Source organism: Scyliorhinus torazame, chromosome 3, assembly GCF_047496885.1.
Source record: "Scyliorhinus torazame isolate Kashiwa2021f chromosome 3, sScyTor2.1, whole genome shotgun sequence".
NCBI lineage: Eukaryota > Metazoa > Chordata > Chondrichthyes > Carcharhiniformes > Scyliorhinidae > Scyliorhinus > Scyliorhinus torazame.
The window spans coordinates 140,108,418-140,130,761 of record NC_092709.1 but is presented as its reverse complement, the minus strand read 5'-3'; the positions used below and the strand labels follow the sequence as shown (position 1 = coordinate 140,130,761).

General features: G+C 45.8%; 1 protein-coding gene across 16 annotated transcripts in view; it reads right to left on the bottom strand.

Annotated features, from left to right (window-relative positions):
• ptpn13 (protein tyrosine phosphatase non-receptor type 13) overlaps positions 1-22,344 on the bottom strand; it is a 411,247-nt gene that overhangs the window by 114,918 nt on the left and 273,985 nt on the right. For 15 of the 16 annotated variants that reach the window (XM_072496283.1, XM_072496268.1, XM_072496267.1 and 12 more), the window contains 4 exons: positions 16,544-16,639; positions 11,682-12,058; positions 6,743-6,953; positions 6,306-6,464 (listed from right to left, as the gene is read on the bottom strand). In XM_072496283.1, the coding sequence (XP_072352384.1) occupies positions 6,306-6,464; positions 6,743-6,953; positions 11,682-12,058; positions 16,544-16,639 (843 nt within the window). The remainder of the gene's footprint in view (positions 1-6,305; positions 6,465-6,742; positions 6,954-11,681; positions 12,059-16,543; positions 16,640-22,344) is intronic. The other variant, XM_072496273.1, reaches the window with a different exon arrangement.

The window sequence follows — 22,344 nt, the reverse complement described above, 5'->3', positions numbered from 1 at the left end:
CAGACGATTTACTGCTATATGTGGCGGACCCAGTAGAGGGGATGCCAGAGGTAATGCAGATATTCAGGGAGTTTGGAGAGTTCTCGGGATATAAATTAAATATGGGAAAGAGCGAACTTTTATGTGATGCACCCCAGGGAACAGGGCAGGGTGATAGATGCTTTGCCGCTGAAGAGAGTGACAGGGAATTTTCGATACCTGGGGATTCAGGTGGCCAGGAACTGGGGAACCCTACACAAACTTAACCTGACGCGACTGGTAGAGCAGATGGAGGAGGACTTTAAGAGGTGGGATATGGTGCCCCTGTCATTGGCGGGCAGAGTACAGGCGGTCAAGATGGTGGTCCTTCCGAGGTTTCTTTTCGTGTTTCAGTGCCTCCCCATACTGATTACTAAGGCCTTTTTAAAAAAAATAGATAGGAGCATTACGAGCTTTGTATGGGCGGGAAAGACCCCGAGGGTAAAGAGGGGGTTCCTGCAGCGCAGTAAGGACAGAGGGGGATTGGCACTGCCGAGTCTGAGTGACTACTATTGGGCCGCCAATGTGTCGATGGTCCGTAAGTGGATGAGGGAAGAGGAAGGTGCGGCGTGGAAAAGGCTGGAGATGGCGTCCTGTAAGGGAACAAGCCTGAAAGCGCTGGCGACGGCGCCGCTACCGTTCTCCCCGAAAAGGTACACCACAAACCCAGTGGTGGTGGCGACCTTGAAGATCTGGGGGCAGTGGAGACGACACAGGGGAGTGACGGGTGCCTCGGTGTGGTTCCCGATAAGGAATAACCACAGGTTCGTCCCGGGGAGGATAGATGGGGGATTTCAATGTTGGCAGCGAGCAGGAATTAGGAAGCTGAAGGACCTGTTTGTGGACGGGACATTTGCGAGTTTGGGAGCATTGGAAGAAAAATATAATTTGCCACCAGGGAATGCTTTCCGATACATGCAAGTGAGGGCATTTACGAGGCAACAGGTGAGGGAATTTCCGCAACTCCCGACGCAAGGGATCCAGGATAGAGTGATTTCGGGGGCATGGGTTGGAGAAGGTAAAGTGTCGGAAATATACAGGGAGATGAGAGACGAGGGGGAGACGATGGTAGAGGAGCTGAAGGGAAAATGGGAAGATGAGCTGGGGGAAGAGATTGAGGAGGGGCTGTGGGCAGATGCCCTAAGCAGGGTAAATTCCTCGTCCTCATGTGCCAGGCTTAGCCTGATTCAATTTAAGGTTCTACACAGGGCGCATATGACGGGAGCAAGACTGAGCAGGTTTTTAGGGGTGGAGGATAGGTGTGGGAGGTGCTCGGCGAACCACACCCACATGTTCTGGTCGTGTCCGGCACTGCATGAGTACTGGGAGGGTGCGGCAAGAGTGGTCTCAAAGGTGGTGGGGGTCCGGGTCAAACCAAGCTGGGGGTTAGCTATATTTGGGGTTGCAGAAGAACCGGGAGTGCAGGAGGCGAAAGAGGCCGACGTTCTGGCCTTTGCGTCCCTAGTAGCCCGGCGTAGGATTCTACTTATGTGGAAAGAAGCGAAGCCCCCGGGCTTGGAGGCCTGGATAAACGACATGGCAGGGTTCATAAGACTGGAGTGAATAAAATATGCGTTAGGAGGATCGGCTCAGGGGTTCACCAGGCGGTGGCAACCGTTCCTTGACTATCTCGCGGAACGATAATGGAAAAACAGAAAGGACAGCAGCAGCAACCCAGGGAGGGGGGGGGGGGGGGGGGGGGGTATTATCCTGGGTTTTTGATTTTTGCCAGTTGTTGATATTTGCTTTGTGTTTATCTCTTTTTTCATTTGTTGTTAGTTTAATATATTATTTAAATAACGTTTAATGCATATTTCTTTATTATGTTGTAAAAACGGAAAATCTCTGTTTGAAAAATGTCAATAAAATATATATTAAAAAAAAAAAAATCCAACAGGTTTCTTTCGAAACACTAGCTTTCGGAGCACTGCTCCTCCCTCAGGTGAATGAAGAGGTGGGTTCCAGAAACATATATATATATATATATATATATATATATAGACAAAGTCAAAAATGCAAGACGCCACTTTGAATGCGGGACTTTGCGGGTAATTAAGTCTACAGGTCCAAACAGGTTAAAGAGGTGTGAATTGTCTCAAGCCAGGACAGTTGGTAGGATTGTTGGTAGGATTTCGCAAGCCCAAGCCAGATGGTGGGGGGGGTGAATGTAATGCGACATGAATCCAAGGTCCTGGTTGAGGCTGCACTGATGTGTGCGGAACTTGGCTATACGCTTCTGCTCGGTGATTCTGCATTCTCGTGCGTCCTGAAGGCCTTGGAAACGCTTCCCCGAAGATCAGAGGCTGAATGCCCTTGACTGCGGAAGTGTTCTCCGACTGGAAGGGAGCATTCCTGCCTGGCGATTGTCGCGCGATGTCCGTTCATCCGTTGTCGCAGCGTCTGCATGGTCTCGACAATGTACCATGCTTCGGGACATCCTTTCCTGCAGCTTATGAGGTAGACAACGCTGGCAGAGTCGCACGAGTATGTACCACGCACCTGGTGAGTGGTGTTCTCACGTGTAATGGTGATACCCATGTCAATGATCTGGCATGGCTTGCAGAGATTGCCATGGCAGGGTTGTATAGTTTCGTGGTCGCTGTTCTGAAGGCTGGTAGTTTGCTGCTAACAATGGTTTGTTTGAGTTTGCGCGGTTGTTTGAAGGCAAGTAGTGGGGGTGTGGGGATGACCTTGGCAAGATGTTCAGCTTCATCGATGACGTGTTAAAGGCTGCGAAGAAGATGTCGTAGTTTCTCCACTCCAGGGACGTTCTGGACGACGAAGGGTACTCTGTCGGTTGTGTCCCGTGTTCGTCTCCTGAGGAGGTCGGTGCGGTTTTTTTGCTGTGGCGCATCAGAGCTGTCGATCGATGAGTCGAGTGCCATATCCCGTTCGTACGAGGACATCTTTCAGTGTCTATCGATGTCTGTTATGCTCCTCCTCGTCTGAGAAGATCCTGTGTATACGGAGAGCTTGTCCATAGGGAATGGCTTCTTTAATGTGTTTAGGGTGGAAGCTGAAGAAGTGGAGCATCGTGGGGTTATCCGTGGGCTTGCGGTAAAGTGAAGTGCTGAGGCGACCATCCTTGATGGAGATGAGTGTGTCCAAGAATGCAACTGATTCTAGAGAGTAATCCATGGTGAGTCTGATGGTGGGATGGAACTTATTGATGTCATTGTGTAGTAATTTCAGTGATTCTTCACCGTGGGTCCAATGGAAAAAAAATGTAATTGATGTTCAATGTACATCGATGGTCAAGCAAATTCACACTGGGGAGAGGCCATTCGCCTGTGCCAAGTGTGTAAAGGGATTCACTCAGTCATCTGCCCTGCAGAACCACCAGCAAATTCACACTGGGGGGAGGCCATTCGCTTGCTCCAAGTGTGGGAAAGGATTCACTCAGTCATCCAACTTGCAGAAGCACCAGCGAATTTACACTGATGAGAGGCAATTCCAATGTCCAGACTGCGGGAAATGTGACAACATTTCTGGGGAACTGATGCTCCATCAACGTGTTCACACTGACGAGAGACCGCTTAGGTGCTCTCACTGAGGGACTGGGTTCAGACGATCATCTGACCTCACTGTATTGTACATCAGCGAATTCACACTGGGGAAAGGCTATTCGCCTGCTCCTGTTGTGGGAAGGGATTCACTCAATCATCTGACCTGCAGAAGCACCAGCGAATTCACACTGGGGAGAGGCCATTCACCTGCTCCAAGTGTGGGAAGGGATTCACTCAGTCATCCGCTCTGCAGAGGCACCAGCGAGTTCACACTGGAGAGAGACCGTTCACTGCTCCAAGTGTGGGAAGGGATTCACCGCTTCATCCCACCTGCTGACACACCAACGAAGCCACAGAGCAGATACATTAACGGCGTTCAAAAGTCATCTTGACAAACACGCGGATAGGATGGGTATAGAGGGATACAGCACAAGGAAGCGTTGGTGCTTTTGGCCAAGGTTAGTATCATGACCGGTACAGGCTTGGAGGGCCATATGGCCTGTTCCTGGTCTGTATTGTTCTTTGATGTATCTGGTGTATAACGTCGGTTGAAGGTCCTGTGCGGTGAGGAGGTCTTGTTTAAACTTGTGCATGAAGATGTTGGCATATTGTGGTGCGCATTTGGTCCCCATGGCTGTTCAGTGTGTCTGTATGAAGAACTTGTTGTCAAAGGTGAAGACGTTGCGATCCAGAATGAAGCGGATGAGTTGCAGAATTGCGTCTGGAGATTGGCAGTTGTCGGTGTTGAGTACTGAGGCTTTTGCAGCAATGCTGTCGTCATGGGGGAGTGCCGAGACGTCCATTGTGATGAGGAATGTTTCTGGTTCAACTGGTCCATGGGTGCTGAGTTTCTGTAAGAAGTCCGTCATATCGCGACAGAAGCTGGCCGTTTCTTGGACGATGGGTTTCAAGATGCCCTCGATGTAGCCAGAGAGGTTCTCACACATGGTCCCATTGCCTGAAACGATAGGACGGCCTTGTGTGTTGGCCTTGTGTATTTTTGGGAGGCAGTAGAGATCTCCAACGCGGGGAGTAAGTGGGATGAGAACACGTAGGGTGCTCAGAATCTGGATCCAAGGTCTTGATCAGTCTGTTATGTTGGCGGATGTGTTCCTTGGTCGGATCTGCGAGTAACTGTCTATAGTGTTCCTGGTTGTCGCATTGTCGGTACAATTCTTTGCAGTAGTCTGTTCTGTTCAGTATGACAGTGGTCCTCCTTTATCTGCTGGTTTGATAACGATGTTGCGGTTGGACTTGAGAGAGCGGATAGCGTTGAGTTGTTCTTGAGTGATGTTCGGGGCTCGTGAATGCAACTGATGAATCTGGCATTGACGCGACTCCCGACAGCTTGAGCATGCATGTTCCGCACACGTGAGTACGGCCTCAACCGGCACCTTGGATTCATGTCGCATTACATTCACCCTCCACCATCTGGCCTGAGCTTGCGAAATCCTACCAACTGTCCTGGCTTGAGACAATTCACACATCTTTAACCTGTGATTATCCCTCTCTCCAGTTGCTCCGTCTGGACTTGTAGACTTAATTACCTGCAAAGACCCGCATTCAAAGTATCATCTTGCATTTTTGACTTTGTCTATATATATGTTTATATAGTGTTGTCAGACCACCTCTCGGACACATCTTTCAGTAGAGGAAAAGCACAGATTTTCCCTAGTCCTTTTTCATAATCAGAGAATTTACAGTGCAGAAGAGCCCATCAAGTCTGCACCAGCCCTTGAAAAGAGCACCCTATTTAAGCCCACACCTCCACCCGTAACCCAGGAACTCCACCTAACCTTGTTTTGGACACTAAGGGCAATTTAGTATGGCCAATCCACCTAACCTGCACATCTTTGGACTGTGGGAGGTAACCAGAGCATCCGGGGGAAACCCACGCAGACATGGGGAGAACGTTCAGACTCCGCACAGACATTGACCGAAGCCGGGAATCGAACCCAGGTCCCTGGCGCTGTGAAGCAACAGGGCTAACCACTGTGCTAGCGTGCTGCCCCCGGTCTCTGACACCAGCAATCAGCCTCATGGTGCACCATGGCACTTCCTTGCGCACTTGAATGTCTCCTTTAGATCTCAAAAATAAAACTGAGCACTCATGGTGTGGGCCAACTAAAAAAACTGTGCAAATTGACCAGGACATCCACTGATTTGGCTATGCAGTTCACTATGTTATTGGCTTTATTGTTTGTTGTTCTGTAATGCTTATGCCTGTTGAGAACTGAATCTACCAAGACTCCTCTGTCACTGTCAACTTATTTCCTGAGCTATTTTCAACAACATTCATGCAGTAAATGTGCCTCTCACGTTTCCCTCCTAGATGTAATAAACTTGCTCGTCAGCATTAAATTTCATCTGTCATTTTTTTTACGCATGTATCTATTCTCTCAGTCTCGTTCTTCAATTTCCATGCTGCTTCCTTTGATTCCCCTGCTCCTTTCCTTTGGAATCATCTGCAAATTTTACTAATCTGCATGCAGTTTCTGAATCCAAATCAATTAGAAACAGGAGTAGTCTTGGTTACAGATTTGATTTCAACAGATAACCACATGTGTGAAGCCTTCTTGATGTTAAGGTACATCATGTTGCACTTTGAGGAAAGCTCATGAACCTTAAACATGAGCTGTTTCTCACTCCACAGATACTGCCTGATCTGCTAAATATTTCCAGCATCATTTGTTTTTATTTCAGGTTTACAACATTCGCAGTATTTTGCTTTCTGACGTTATGCCAATACCTATTTAGGGTAATTACTTCTGTTGGGCTTACCGTTATCAATCTGTCACCAGGTCTTAGTCTTCCATCACTTTTTGCAGGGTCCTGGATTATGTCATGTATGTAGCAACCAATGTTCGCATCCCCTTTCGTGACAGTGAATCCCAGACTCCCCTTTTCTGATTTCTTCAAAGTAACATGCATTTCTGCTTCCTGTGACAAAGGAAATTGTTGATTACGTTACAGCAGACACTGACACAGAAAAACAAAAATCTACCTGAATTCTCACCAGACTAACCTATCTTGTACATTAAAAAAAGTCTGAAATTAAACAAGTGAACACATTTTAATTGTAGTGAGTTTTCATTCTCTGTTCAAACAACAAGATGGTAATGGACAAATCAACCACAAATTAAACCCATTGTAGTCATTACTTCAAACTGATTATTCTGTCAAAAAATTGTAGCAAGTAACCAATCATTAATATTTACAGGCTGTAATTCAGCTTCTTCCTCCTCCCCTTCAAGGTCCTGATGCGGTGCTGACGCAGTTACTCTATCTAAAGAGGCTGAAGATTCCATTTCAGATCTCGAACTGGAACTAATGCACTTCTCGTCCACTGGGGTGGGAGAGGGAACCTCAGGTTCAAGTCTGAAGCCTTGCGGCGGCACAAGGTCTAGAAGCATTGGTGAAGGTGGCTTTCTAGAATATAAATAGGATCAAAAACAACTTAAACAGGGGAAGTCTACATTAATCATCAAAATCACAAGTAAACTTTATTCAATAAAAGGTGCATCTTTAGTGTTATATGTCTTGTTATTTTTCTAATTGCTTAGATTAAATCAGACTTTTTTGAAAAAAATGACATGTAGAGATGTCTATTGATGACCTGATCATTCGATACATTAGCACTAAATTCCACCTTCCAATAATCTAATGGAAACATTAACCTATTAAGTGTTCATATTGTCTGATCCCACATCTGTTCCGACACCAAGTAATATCTTTGTTGCTGGTGCAGAAAAATAGTTGACAATTTCCACCCAATGGATAACGGATAACAAAATCTTGGATAGAAATGAGAGCCGAAGAGTAGAATTAGCCCCACCACTCTTGTGGCCCTGGGACCGTGCGCGGCCCCGGCATCTTGCGTGGCCCCGGCATCTTGCGTGGCCCCTTCCACAAGCTAATTGTACCTGAACTGTGTGTACCTTTGTGTTGGTGAACATGAATATCTATCTTCCTTTATCACCTTTTACACAGGAACAGAATAGAGTTTACTGCTTTTCACTTAGAAATAAAAGGATTTTCCATTCAAAAAACACCTTTAACAATCCTGAAAATGCCCCAAATTTTCCAATTAAGTATAATTGAGGTGCTTTCAATGTGATAACATAGGAAAACACAACAGCCAACTCGCACAACAACCCTTCAAATGGCAATGAGGTACCCTGATTCATTCAGTGATACAGGGTGACTGGTTCAAGTTGGTGAGGTCACTAATAGGACTTTCCTGCATTTCTTAAAATCGCACTGTAGGGTCTTTTATGTCTACCTGGGACAGCAGATGGGATCTCTGTTAATTATCTCATGTGAAATATTCTAGACTTGAAAGTTTTAGGCTCAAATCCTGCTTCAAGATCTCGGCACATATTTTAGGCTTAAACCTCAGTGGGGTAAAGAGGGGATGTTGCATTGCCAAAGCTGCTATCTATTAGCTGAGATGTCCATCAGTTGTAGGGGATATAAACAATCTCAGTGAAGGGAATTCGCCCATTGCCCTGGTTCAATTTTCTTTAGCAGAATCATTATCACCACCAAAAACAGATTATTTGCTTATTCATCTCAATTAGCATACATAATTGATTATTGCCTACAATCACCAATAGAGAGAAAAGCAAAACTGTACGACTGCATTTTGTTTTTAGTTTCAATGAAATTAGACTAAAGTAGAAAAAACAATATTAGACAAAATGAAGTTGGTTTCATACTTAAATTGAGAATGAACCAGGAGGCCTTCAAACAAATCAAAAATCCTATTCAATACAGAGACACTGAATGAAGCAGCTAGTTAAGGCAAACTGCACTAAAATTCAATGAGGGTGCTTCCAGCTCCTGCTGTAATAGCATGGGAAACTGGCAAAAACTTAAGAAAAAAAGGTCTGGAAATGATTTATACCACTTTAATGAGGGCTCTGCAGACCACCTGCTGAAATTATGACAAACAATTTAGGTAAAATTTCCAGACCTCTCCCCTACATCCAGACTGGAGTTCAATCCAAAACAAATTAAATGAAAAGCATTCATCACTCGGTTGGTTGCAAAGTTATCAAGAATAATAATTATATGCAGTTTCAACCCTTGTAGGTAAGGTGCCGTAGCAATAGCTCAAAAGAACTAGACTCAACTTGCAATTCTACAGAGAAAAGTTATAAGCATGGATGGTATGAAGTGGCAAACTCAAACTGCTGCCACTCCATGGCTTCATCCCTCCCAATCGCTAATCTCTTTCAGTTCTATAACCCTCTGAAACGTATGTGATAGAGATCCCTCAACCAATGGATTAGATCTAAGCTCTGCAGTCCTGCCACATCCAGTTGTGAATCGTGATGGGCAATTAAACAACTGATGGGAGAAGGTGGCTCCAGAAATATTCCCATCCTCAATGATGGGGGAAACCAGATGTCAGTGCAAAAGTCAAGGCTAAATTTGCAACCATCATTAGCCAGAAGTGCAAAGTGAATGTTCCATCTTGGCTTCCTATCAACATCTCCACGATCACAGATGGCAATTTTCAGCTAATTTGATTCACTCCACAAGAAATCAAGAAACAGCTGCATGATCTGGATTCTGCAGGATTTGGCCCTGACTACATTCCAGCAATAGTATCAAAGACTTGTGCTCCAGAGCCAGCTGCGCCCATAGCCAAGCTGCTCCCATAGCCAAACTGCTCCAGAACAGCTACAATGCTGCTTCTACCAAAGAGAGTGGCAATTTGCTCTCTGTTAAGTCCTGAACAGAAAAAGCAGGACAAACCAAACTAACCAATTACCATCCCACAATCTACTGTCAATCATCAGCAAAGCAATAAGCGTTGTTGTTGACATTACTATCAAGTGGCACTTGCACAGCAGTAACCTTCGCATTGATGCTCAGTTTGGGATCTGCCAGGGCCACTCTGTTTCAGACCTAATTACAGTCTTGGTCCAAACATGGACAAAAGAGCTGAATTCAAGTGGTGTGGTGAGAATGATTGTCCTCGACATCAAGTCAGCATTTGATGGAGTCTGGCATCAAGAGTCCCGAGCAAAACTGGAGTCGGAAGAATTGTTGGCGGGGGGAGAAAACACTTCAGACTGGTTATAGTCATATCCAGCATGAAAGGAAAATGATTGTGGTTGTTAGAGGTCAATCATTGCAGCTCCAGGACATCACTTCAAGGATAGCATCCCAAGTCTCATCATTCAATTGCCCAATCATACGGTCAATAATGGGGACGTTTGCCAATGATTTTACAGTTTTTAGCACCATTTGCAACTCCTCAGGTACTAGAACAGTTAGTGACCACTGTTGCAAGATCTGACAACATTCAGGCTTGGGTTGATAAGTGGCAAATAACATCCAAGCCACACAGGTGCCAGGTAATGACCATTTGCAATAAGTGAGAATTAACCAATTTTCCTTGACATTCATTGACACAACCATTTCCGAATCCCCCACCTTCAACGTGATTGTGGCGGTCATTGACCAGAACCGGAACGGTTCAGATTCAAGAGCAGGTGGAAGGCTGAGAATTCTGAAGCAACTATCTCACCTCCTTACTCCCCAAACCCCGTCTACCATCTACAAGCTACAATCAGGAGTGCTGGATACTCTCCACTGGCCTGGGTGATTGCAGTTCCAACAACACTCAAGAAGTTCAATACTATCCAGCACAAAGACCACCACTTAATCAGCATCCCATCCACCCTATTTAAATATTCACTCCCTCCACCACCGACAGACAAGTGGTAGCACTGAGTACCAAAAACAAAGGGTGGGATTCTCCCAGCCCCGCGGCGTGCTGGAGAATCCCCACAACCGCGCCATGCCGCCGGCACGCGATTCTCCGCGCAGTGGAGAATCGGTGCCATTGGCGCGTTTGCTCTGGCGCCGGTCGCAGGCCACTCTACACGGCCGGGCTGCCGATTCTCCGGCCCGGATGGGCCGAGAGGCTGCTCTAAAAAGACAGAGTCCCACCGGCACCGTTGACACCTGGTCGCAGCCAGCAGGAACTCTGCGCGCAGGGTCGGGGGGCCTCCGAATGGGGCCTGGCCCACCAATTGGTGGGCCGGCCTCTCGCTCCCAGAGCCTATTTTCTTACGCGCCGGCCCCTGAACTCCTGTGCCATGTTGCGTCGGGGCCGGCACGTTGAGGGAGGCCACCGCGCATGCGCGGGTTGGCACCGGCACCACTGCACATGTCTTCGTTGACGCCGGTGCCACTGCGCATGCGTGGATCCCGCGGCGCACAGTTCGCACCAAGATGGGAGGCTGGAGCAGCGTGAACTGCTTCAGCGCCGTGTTGGCCCCCTGTAGGGGCCAGAATCGGTACTCCCAGCGGCCCGTTCATGCCGTCCTGAAACGCGATGGCGTTTCCGACGGCGTGGACACCCTGCCGCCGATGAGAGAATCCCGCCCAAGATTTACTGCAACAAGTTGCCAAGCCTCCTTCAATAGCACATTCCAAACTAGTAGAGTATACCATCTAGGAGGAGAAAGAGTGTAGGTGCATGGGAACACCACCACCTGTAAGTATCCCACCAACCGACACATCACCCTGACTTGGAACAACATCACCATTCCTTCACCGTCACTGGGTCAGAAACCCAGAACTTACATCTGAACAGTACCTACACTTAATGGACTGCAGCAGTTCGAGAAGGTGGCTCACCATCACCTTTTTGAGGGAAATTAGGAATCGGCAACAAATGCTGGTCCAGTCAGCGACACTCACACCCCATAAAGAATAAAAAATGATCCTCCAATTCTGGCTTAAGTACCCCTGATTTTAATTGCTTCCATTGGAGATCCCAAGTTCTGGTATTGCCTTCTTAAACTTTTCTATCTCTCTTTGCATCTTTAAGGCATGCCTTAAAAACTATCTATTCAACCAAGTGTTTGGCATCTATCCAAATATCTCCTTTGTGGTTTGGTCATCAATTTTTCTTTGATAATGTTCTCATGAAATGTCTGGGCCTTTTACTACATTAAAGGTGCTATATAGATGTTATTTCTGCTCTTGCAAGGATGTTTGGTCATTATACCACAGAAACTTTAAACCCTGATACTTTTAATTTGACCATATAGGTTGATCATTTAATCAAAATGAAACAGAAAATGTTGAGAGGAGATAAAATGCTGAATTCAATGTTACAAAACCAACACCAACCTGTTGATTAGTTCATGTTTAGAAGAGCTTTGTGGAGAAAAGGAAATATCTTGGATGGTTTCCTCCTGGCTGCATGGCATTTCATACTGGTTCCTGGAGAAAGATATCGAAGCCCCGGATATTTGGCAAACGGCGATCATTTTGTTGTGACTCGCATCATCTTTTAACATGGAATGCTTATCAACATTATCACAATCTGAGCTGTCACTATAGCTATCCCTTCGAGAAGGAGACTTCAATCTTGGATTTTGAAATTCATTTTCAATTTCTACGTCATCTGTATCCGCAGTACTGTCATTCATTGTTCCAGATATCAGCGAGCTGCCCAAGCACGGTTTCTGTAATTTAGTCCCATAAGTCAGGGAATCATCTACACTCTGTAACAATCAGACTGTCCTTTAGTCAAATTACATTGATACACTTTCAAAAGCATTTTCCAACTTTTGTACAATATAAAACTTTTAAGAGATTGCATTCTCTTGTAATTTTTTTGCCATCCACATGATTAAATTTAAGGCAGAAATTCCTTAATTTCAAATGCTTCATGGATACAATTGTAGAGAAGTCTCCTTATCTACAAGCATTAGCTTTTTTTGGCGAGAAGACTTATAAAGAAAAATGGGGAAGGGATACTTATGAAGCAAAATACTGTGGATGTTGGAAATTTAAAATGACAAGAATCGCCCGCACAAGGGTCCCTGGCTGCAGCATCCAGCGCAACAGCATGTCAATTTGGCCAATTGTTGGGAGAGAAATGAAACAAAATAATAATTGGGTCCGATCCTTAAATCTGGCAGGGCCCATATGCCCTCAACCTTGCAGGATTTTGTCCATGCTACTGCACAATCTTCCCAACTCCCTGTAAATATCAGGTCCTAGGAACACATACATTCAAAATACACCTTCCATTCTACCATTCATGCAGAAAATGCATGCCAAAACCTAATACAGAAAGAGAGCTGCTGGTTTGTCTGGAAGCTGCGAGGGGAGGGATAGGTGTATTTGCTGATAGCACCATGCTGGAAGTGGTGGAATCAAGAATGATCCATTGCATTAGGTAGCTGGTGGGTGGAAGGTGAAGACAAGGGGAACACCACTGGAGTTCTGGGAGGTGGGCAGATGGGTGAGTGGAGGAAGCAGGGAAAGCATTTGGCCAAACACCCCGGCAAATATACTGGGGGGAAATCTTTGATTGAGGAAATAGGAAGACCTATCAGAAGCTCTAGAATGGAAGGCTGCACCATCAGAGTAGATGTGATAGAAACAGAGAAGCTGGAGAAAAGAATGGAGTCCTTACAGGAATCAGGGTGTCAGCAGTGTAGTGGAGGTAACCGTGGGAGTCATAAAGCTGATAGTGAATTGTTGCTGAAGGCCTATCCCCAAAAATAAACACCGAAAAGTCGAGGAAGGGAAGTTGCCTTCAAGTTGGACTGACTGTCTTGGGGTATCGTTTCAGCCTATTCTTGCTTCTCATGCCCTTTTGTTGTCTTGTCTCTATTTTCCGTACTTGACATTTTCCATTACTTTGGTGGTTTCTAAACTTTTGATTAAAGGGGAAAAAAATGCCCGTTCCATTTTAATTGAACATTACATGGAACTGCTGAGGTACACATTGACGTCTAAGATGCCCAGGCAAACATGCCCAGGCAAACAAAGTAGTTTATTTACCAGCTTTAGAAAAAAAATGGAATCCTATCTCAAGCACAACCCGAATGCCACTCTTTCAAAAAAACTGCAGTTCACAGCAATAGAAAGCTGGTGTTCAGCAGTGTCACGAAGCAAATGCAATTCCAGGTTCAGCACAAGGCTTCCATATAAAACTGTTTAAAGACTATTATTCCTCATCAAATTGAATGTAATCCCTTTGGAATTGCCATATAAATAAAGCATAAAACATTTTTGAACCTTTTGGAGTTCTCTGTGGTGAGCAATGATTCAGTGCTCCAAAGGGGCTGTTAAGCATGCAGAAACATGTGCTGGACTTACTGAATTGCGTTATCATCAGATAGTTTAAAGTAATAAGTGCTGACGGACTTGATAGCAAATTATTTTTTCCAGGCACAGGTATGGTTGTGGGATCAATATACTGATTGTTTCCTATATTTTCTGCTGATCTCCAAAAAGAACCACAAGTCTAATAAGTTACTTAACAATTTTAGCAAAAATCTAATTTTCTTTTCCAAAAACCAATTCAAATTGAATCCAATTCATGGTCCTACAAGAGAGACACATCAGATCCAGGCATTACACCTGACCTCACGCTCATCTTAGCCAAAAGGCCGAGAAGTGCCCACGCAAACTGGAGGAACAACACCTTGTCCTCCAATTAGGCACTTTACAGATATCTGGGCTCAAACAAAAGAGAAAATGCTGGAAAATCTCAGCAGGTCTGACAGCATCTGTAGGGAAAAGAGCTAACGTTTCAAGTCCGATGACTCTTTGTCAAAGCTAACAGACAGAGAAAGTGGGAAATGTTTATACAGTGGAGTGAGAATGAAAGATGAGTCATAGCCACAGAAACCCAGGGAAACCGGGTGCGAATGGCCACAGAGACCAAGGGGAACGAATGTTAATGGCAGTCCCCAGAGCCAACAAAAGATGTGAAAGGCCAAACAGCAGAGAAACTAACATCAGAGGATGAACTGTAGATGTGTGGGAGGGGAAGGGGGAAACAAAGAGGAGAACGGGTAAAGAAAGGTGGATAAGATGGGGGGGGAGTTTAACATATATTAAGAAAGACAAGAAAGAAAGAAATGGTAAAAGACAGTTAAAATGAAATAGGATGGGATGAAAACAAATGGGTCGAAGTGGGGTAGAGCTAATCATCTGAAGTTGTTGAATTCAATGTTGAGACCGGAAGGCTGTAACGTGCCTAACCGGAAGATGAGATGTTGTTCCTCCAATTTGCGTTCAGCTTCACTGGAACATTACAGCAGGCCAAGGACAGACATGTGGGCATGGGAGCATGGTCTTTTATTAAAATGGCAAGCAACGGGAAGGTCAGTGTCCTGAATGCGCACAGACCGAAGATGCTCAGCAAAGTGATCACCCAGTCTGCGTTTGGTCTCTCCAATATAGAGGAGACCGCATTGGGAGCAGCGAATGCACTAGACCAAATTGGAAGAGATGCAAGTGAAACGCTGCTTAACCTGGAATGAGTGTTTTGAGTCTGGGATGTGAAGCTTCTGGGTTCAACATTGAGTTCAACAACTTTTGACTGTGACCGTTTCCCACACATCTCCCACATGGCCACCTGTCCCTTGTTGTTCAGTTTTGCTCCCATTAACGCATTCTGCTATCAAACCTTATGCCACTATTAGCACTCATTATCGCCTTAATAGCACCATTAACACTCCTTTGTTTGACATCTAAGACATCTTTGTTAATCTCTCCTTTGCCTCGACCTATCCCTGTTCCTCTATTCTGCCCCACCTCCTCCAACCACCTCCCCTATTGTATAATTCTTTCCATTTTTACCTTTGTTCAGTTCTATTGAAGGGTCATTTGGACTTGAAATGTTAACTGTTTCTCTCCACAGATGCTGCCAGACCTGCTGCGTTTATCCAGTATTTTCTATTTTTATTTCAGAATACCAGCATCCACAGTATTTTGCTTTTATTTAAATAAAAATGTTGCTTTACCCCAACATGAAAGTTGGGACATATTTACAAGGTCTGAATATTTAAAGCTGACACAGAAGTGCACATTGATTCACTGCTCATGTGGCAACATTAACCAGCTCAGATTGAGGACTCATGGGGGGGAAATCGAGTTCTGAGGGAGATCGGGAGATAGGATCAGAAGCAGCAGCGATCAGTTCCTACATTGTGGGGTCAGGAAAAGAACTGCTGCTCCTCTGAGCCCCACATTCAGCCAAGTTACACCCTATCTAGGTTGTGCAGGTTATCTCTCAGCTTCGACTCTAACAACGCAAATTCCCTCAGGGCCAACCAATTTCATCGAGGTGAGCTTAAACAGGCGCTAATATAGAAATCTTCAAGGTGCATCACAAATGTTGGCTGTGATCTAATGGAGAAGTTTCTAAGTGCCATTTGTGTCAGGTATTGCTGGGAATTTCACGGCGGCTCTGTCGGCGAATTCCCCACCACTATGCAACCACACTTAGACACTTTTCTGGGCCCTAGGGCAATTCAACACGTAGAATTCTTTTTATCACTGGGGAGCTGAACTCACTGGCTTAATCGGTTCCTCAGAGATCGGACCACCACTTTGAAAGGGCGCCCCGATCTCCAAGAGCTTGTGGATCCCTCACACCCCCAACCATGGGCAGGGGTGCATTGCGGGTAGAGGTCAGGATTGTACAATTTGGAGGTTACATGACAGGAAGACGAGAAGCCATTAACAAATTTAGTTTTGAACTTGAGATGCTTAGGGACCAGGAGGCATGGGCTGCATGGTGGCACAGTGGTTAGCACTGCTGCCTCACAGCGCCAGGGACCCAGGTTCAATTTTGGCCTTGGTTGACTGTGTGGAGTTTGCACTTTCTCCCTGTGTCTGCTTGGGCTTCCTCCAGCTGTCCAGTTTCCTCCCACAGTCCAATGATGTGTAGGTTAGGTGGATTCACCATGCTAAATTGCCCCTTCGTGTCCAAAGATCTGTAGGTTAAGTGGGGTTACAGGATAGGGCGGGGAAGTGGGCCTGGGAAGGGTGCTCTTTCAGAGGGCCAGTTCAGACGTGATAGGCTGAATGGTATCCATTTGCACTGTAGAAATTCTGAGATTCAAAGAAAGTCAGTCAGGATATCAGCGATAGGCGAGTGGGACTGGATAGCATATGCGCAGCAGGGCTTTGGATGAACAGTTCTGCAATTGCAACCGTGAAGTTCTAGCAGTGGAACTCACCAAAGAGGAATCAATATCTGGCAACATACCAGATTCAGGTCTGAAAAGTGACAGAATGACTTCTTGAGATGTCCGTCTGAGAACAGACACTATTTCCTGCAGAAAGAGGAAAACATTAAAATCAATAGGAGCAAATGTGTGCTCATCAAGATCAGAAGTGGCTTCGTTAACCCACCGCAACAACGCACCTCAGCCTCAAGAGCACCCTGAGCAGTTTGTTTTATGCTTTCTAGCTAAATAAATTTCTTAAAGATCTCTTGCAGCAACTAAGTGGCAGAGACTTTCATCCCATTACAAAAGGACAGTGGGCGCGATTCTCCGACCCCCCACTGGGTCGGAGAATCGCCGGGGGCTGGCGTGAATCCCACCCCCGCTGTGTCCCGAATTCTCCGCCACCAGAGATTCGGCGGGGGTGGGAATCGCGCCGGTCGGCGGGAATCGCGCCAGTCGGCGGGCCCACCCCCGGCGATTCTCCGGCCCGCGATGGGCCGAAGTCCCACCGCTGTCAACCCTCGCCCGCCGGCGTGGATTAAACCTCCTTTTGAACGGCGGGACATGGCGGCGCGGGGGGCAGGCTGCGGGGTCCTGGGGGGGGGGGGGGGGGGGCGGCGCGGGGCAATCTGGCATCGGGGGATGGCCCCACGGTGGCCTGGCCCGCGATCGGGGCCCTCCGATCTGCGGGCGGGCCTGTGCCGTGGTGGCACTCTTTTTCTTCCGCCTTCGCCATGGTCTTCACTATGGCGGAGGCGGAAGAGACCCCCTCCCATGCGCATGCGCGGGGATGCCGTGAGCGGCCGCTGACGCTCCCACGTATGCATCGCCCAGCGAAGACCTTTCGGCGCCGGCTGGCGTGGCGCCAAAGGCCTTTCCCGCCAGCCGGCAGAGCGGAAACCACTCCGGCGCGGGCCTAGCCCCTCAAGGTGAGGGCTTGGCCCCTAAAGGTGCGGAGAGGCCCGATACCGGAGAGGTTCCCGCCACTCCATTACGACAGAACCCCCCCCGCCCCGCTGGGTAGGGGAGGATCCCGCCCAGTATCTCAACCTACTCTAGCTTAAACCGTCAAACTAGACAGGCTTTAATATGCCCCAGCAATACATGGATATCTCTTCCCTTATAGCAATGATTCTAGAGATTGGGGACTCACTGGAACTCACCACATAAAATGACACAATGCCTATGCTATTAATAATCTTGGAACAGACATGCAAGTTCAAACACAACATGCACATTCAGTCCTCAATATAAGCATTTATACATTCCAGAACTCTGGCTTTGGACCTGTTCTAACTTAGAACAAAGTTAGATGCATTTCTAAACATCATATGAACCAATGATTATATTGCAGTCACCATTTTCTTGATGCAGGTTAGGTTAGCTTGACGACAGCAAAAAGCTGACCTGACCAAATGAGACAAGGAAATTGGATGGGTAAATCTTAAAATTGTTGCATCTTAGAGGTATATATTTCTATTTCGATTCCCAATCATATTTGAAGGGAATTTTTTTTTTAAAAAAAAGCTACTTTCGATATCTTTCATAGAATTTACCGTGCATTCGGCCCATCGAGTCTGCAACAGGCCTTGGAAAGAGCACCTTACCCAAGCCCACACCTTCACCCCATTCCTGTAATCCCATCTAACTTTTTGAACACTAAGGGGCAATTTAGCACATCAAATCCACCTAACCTGCACATCTTTGGACTCTGGGAGGAAACTGGAGCACCTGGAGGAAACCCACGCAGACACGGGGAGAAAGTGCAAACTCCACAAAGACAGTCACCCGAGGCCTGAATTGAACCCGGGACCCTGGAGCTGTGAGGCAGCAGTGCTAACCACTGTGCCACCGTGCTGCCCTAATGTTAAAATGGAAATTATACTTGCAGCTAAGGATGGAATACTTGAGTGACACAACAGTTCATGTTCGCATTGCATATTCAACATGAGGATCGGCATCAGAAATGGAATTGGCTGACAAACCAGGAAGAGCGGTGACAGAAAACTTAATGAAAAGATGGGTTTTGAAAGCATAACTAAAATATCTTTTGAAAAGGTACAGAGTTCCAGGAAGGGAATTATAGAAGGGTGGTTCAAGGTAACAAATATGGACGGCCTCGGGAGCACAGTGGTTAGCACTGTTGCTTCATAGTGCCAGGGACCCAGGTTCAATTCCAGGCTTGGAATTCCACTGTCTGTGTGGAGTCTGCATGTTCTCCCCATGTCTGCGTGGGTTTACTCTGGGTGCTCCGGTTTCCTCCCACAAGCCCGAAAGACGTGCTGTTAGATGATTTGGACATTCGGAATTCTCCCCCGGTGTTCCCGAACAGGCACCGTAGTGTGGCAACTAGGGGATTTTCACAGTAACTTCATTGCAGTGTTAATGTAAGCCTACTTGTGACAATAATAAAGATTTTAATGGTGGGACAAAGAGGAGAAAGGCAGACTCAGAGTAAAGGAATGTTTGGAGGACATTCCAGACCTAAGACGGAGCAACACCATGAAGAGATTTACAAGAGGGGCTGTTTAGCACAGGGCAAAATCGCTGGCTTTGAAGGCAGACCAAGGCAGGTCAGCAGCACGGTTCAATTCCCGTAACAGCCTTCCCGAACAGGCGCCGGAATGTGGCGACTAGGGGCTTTTCACAGTAACTTCATTTGAAGCCTACTTGTGACAATAAGCGATTTTCATTTCATTTTTCCCCCAGATGTTTTAAGTCAACATACTGAGTGATGGGGAGATCATGTGTATTGGTGAAAATGTGGATGGTCGATGAATAGGAGATATTGTGGGGCATAATATGAGCTTGAATTTAGATACTTTGGAGTTTGGAATAGCTGTCTGGAAGGGAAAAAGGCATTAAGGTTTCAGTGGTGGAATGCTTGACATCAGGTAAAACACCTGGCAGAATGGAAGCAATTGAATGGTAATCAAAAGCAGTGGAGAGAGCTGGGCGTCATCAGCATACATGTGGGAGCTACCCCTGTGTGATCTATGACCTTCAGAATAACTTTAAATTAGCAATGCTTTTGGCCGGATAGTGAGGCATGGTTTTGCTGGATTTAGTCACATCAGTACTAACGATTGGCGCCTGGCCACTTATGCGTCCCTGACATCAGGCAGTCACTAACAAATATTATTATTATGGGGGTTGGGAAAATGCCTAATAGAAAGGCATAGAGACATTCCACAAGGATGTGTTGAGCTTCAATGGAATGGTGTAGGGGGTCAAGGCAGAGGGGTAAGAGTGGAAGTGGGGCACAGAATTAAAAAGGCAAATGACTAGAAGCTCAGGTACAAACTCAGGCTGAATGGAAGTGTTCAATAAAGTGGACATACAACATGTAGATGTTTTCTGCAGTGTAGAAGGGGCCACACTGCCCAGCAAATAAAAGTAAACTAAATTGATACTGGCATAAGTAAAACAATGTTTCACCTGGAAGGAATGTTTGGGCCCCTGAACGGAGGGAAATCTTGTTGTGGTATCAAAAAGGGAGGGAGGCAGAAAGCAGGAACATACAGACCAGTTAGCTTATATCTGTCATCGGGAAAATGTTAGAAACCACTGCTAATGATGTTTTACCAAGGCACTTGGGGAAAAAAAAAATCAGGATAATCAGGCAGAGTCAACATTATTTCTTAATGCAAGAGAAACTATGTTTAACCAATTTATTGGGGTTCCTTTGAAGAAATAACGTTGTAGATAAAGAGGAACCAGTGGATGTTCTGTATTTAGATTTTCAGAGGGCATTTCATGAAGTGTCACATCAAAGGTTATTGCAAAAAATAAAAGTTCATGGTGTAGTGGGTAACATATTGGTGTGGATAGAAGGTTGGCTAGCTAACAGGAAACAGAGGGTAGTGTCATGTGAGAGTACCTTTAAGAAATGGGCGTTTATAAATGGGTATGTATATAAATATCTGTAGTGAGAGTACCTTTAAGAAATTGGTGTTTACTACTGCAGTGATGTCAGAGTGGGTGGAGCTGGGCTGTGTCAGCTTTTTACTTTCATTTTAGGCTGTTTGCTGCAGGGTGTGTTTTAGTTTTGATTTCAGAGCTGGATACCTGCAGTCACAGCCAGAAGGGGTATTAGTCTTTCTCTCTGTAATCTAAACACTGTAAATCAATCCTTTGGTGATTTAAAACTAATAACTGCTCTCAGTAGTGACTTTAACCTGATGTGCTTCTGTTAAAGGTTTTGTTTTTAAGTCTTATGGATGTTAAAAGGAAAGCTTAAAGGATTACTTAGTGTTGTAGTCTTTGGGGGTTGTATTTCAATTAATGGTTGCTAAGATGTTCACTGTATGTTTTATAAAGGTTCACTTGAGTTCATAGAATAAACATTGTTTTGCTTTAAAAAATACTTTTCCATTCCTGCTCTACCACACCTGTAGAGTGGGCCATGTGCTCCCCATACCACAATCTATTAAAAGTTGTGGGTCAGATGAACTCCATGATACACTTTGGGGTTCTCTAAACCCTGGCCCATAACAGTAGGCATGAAGGATGTTTCTGGTTGGCAAGATGTAATGAATGGTGTATCAAAGAGATCAGTGCTGGGACTTCAAACTTCTTACAATTTATTTAAATGACTTGGATGAAAGAATCAAAGGAATAGTTGCTAAATTTGCTGATAACAAAGTTAAGAAGGATATTAAGATATGAAGAGGACATAAAGGGATTGATCAAGGTGTGGCAAATGCAGTATAATGTGAAAAAGTGAGAAATTGTCCATTTTGACAGGAAAAATGAAAAAGAAGCATATTATGTAAATAGTGAGAGATTGCAGCGGGATCTGGGTGTCCTAGACAATGAATCCCAAAAGGCCAGTATGCAGGTACAGAAAGTAATTAGGAAAGCTATTAAATGTTGTTATTTGTGAGAAGAGTTGAATACAATAGTCGGAGGCTATGCTTCGGTTATACAGGGCATGGTTGAGACCACATCTGGAGTATTGTGTACAGTATTGGTCTCCTTATTTAAGGAAAGCTATAAATGAGTTGAAGTAGTTCAGAGAAGGTTTACTAAACACAAACCTGGATTGGGCCGGTTGTCTTTTGAGGAAAAGTTGGATAGGCTTGGATTGTGTTCCTCGGGAGTTTAGAAGAGTAAAAGGTGACTTGGTTGAAACATACAGCATCCTGAGAGTTCTTGACAGGGTCGATGTCGAGGGGATGTTTCCTCTTGTGGGAGAATATAATAATTGCATGGAATGGTTTTCGTCCAGAATCCTAACCGCCCCAACGCAATCTTAAGGTAGGGCAGACAGGGCCTCGGATAGGAAGCCCGCCCCTATTAAGGCCAAGAGCCTTTTCCCGCCCCGCCTCAATTTTTAGGCTGCTTGGCACCACGCTGAATCAGGGTGCTGAATAGAAAAAGTAAACATTCTTGATCGTGGGTGGGAAGGGGAGGGGATGTCCCTTAATCTGAAGGCTTCTTCAGTTTTGGTGTGCCCTTCCCTCAGGAATCTGGGAGCTCTGCCCCTTGCTCCCCCCCCTCAACCCAGCACCAAGACGACCCACTTATGGACCCCATAAGTGCATCGCCTACTCTCCTTCTCCCAGGATCCTTGGTACTTACCTGAAATGTGGTCCTGGGGCTTAGGCTCTTCTAGCCACTGCAGCGCTATGCCTGGCGGGGCTGAAGAGCTGTCAGCCAATCTGACAGACTGACAGCCCTCTAAGGCGAGACTTCCGTCCAAGTGCAGATGGAAGTTCCATCAGCTGCCAATAAATGCTCAATTGAGCGTAAAATAACACCGACCACGCGTCACGCTGAAAATTCAGGCCTTGGAATTCAACCTCAGT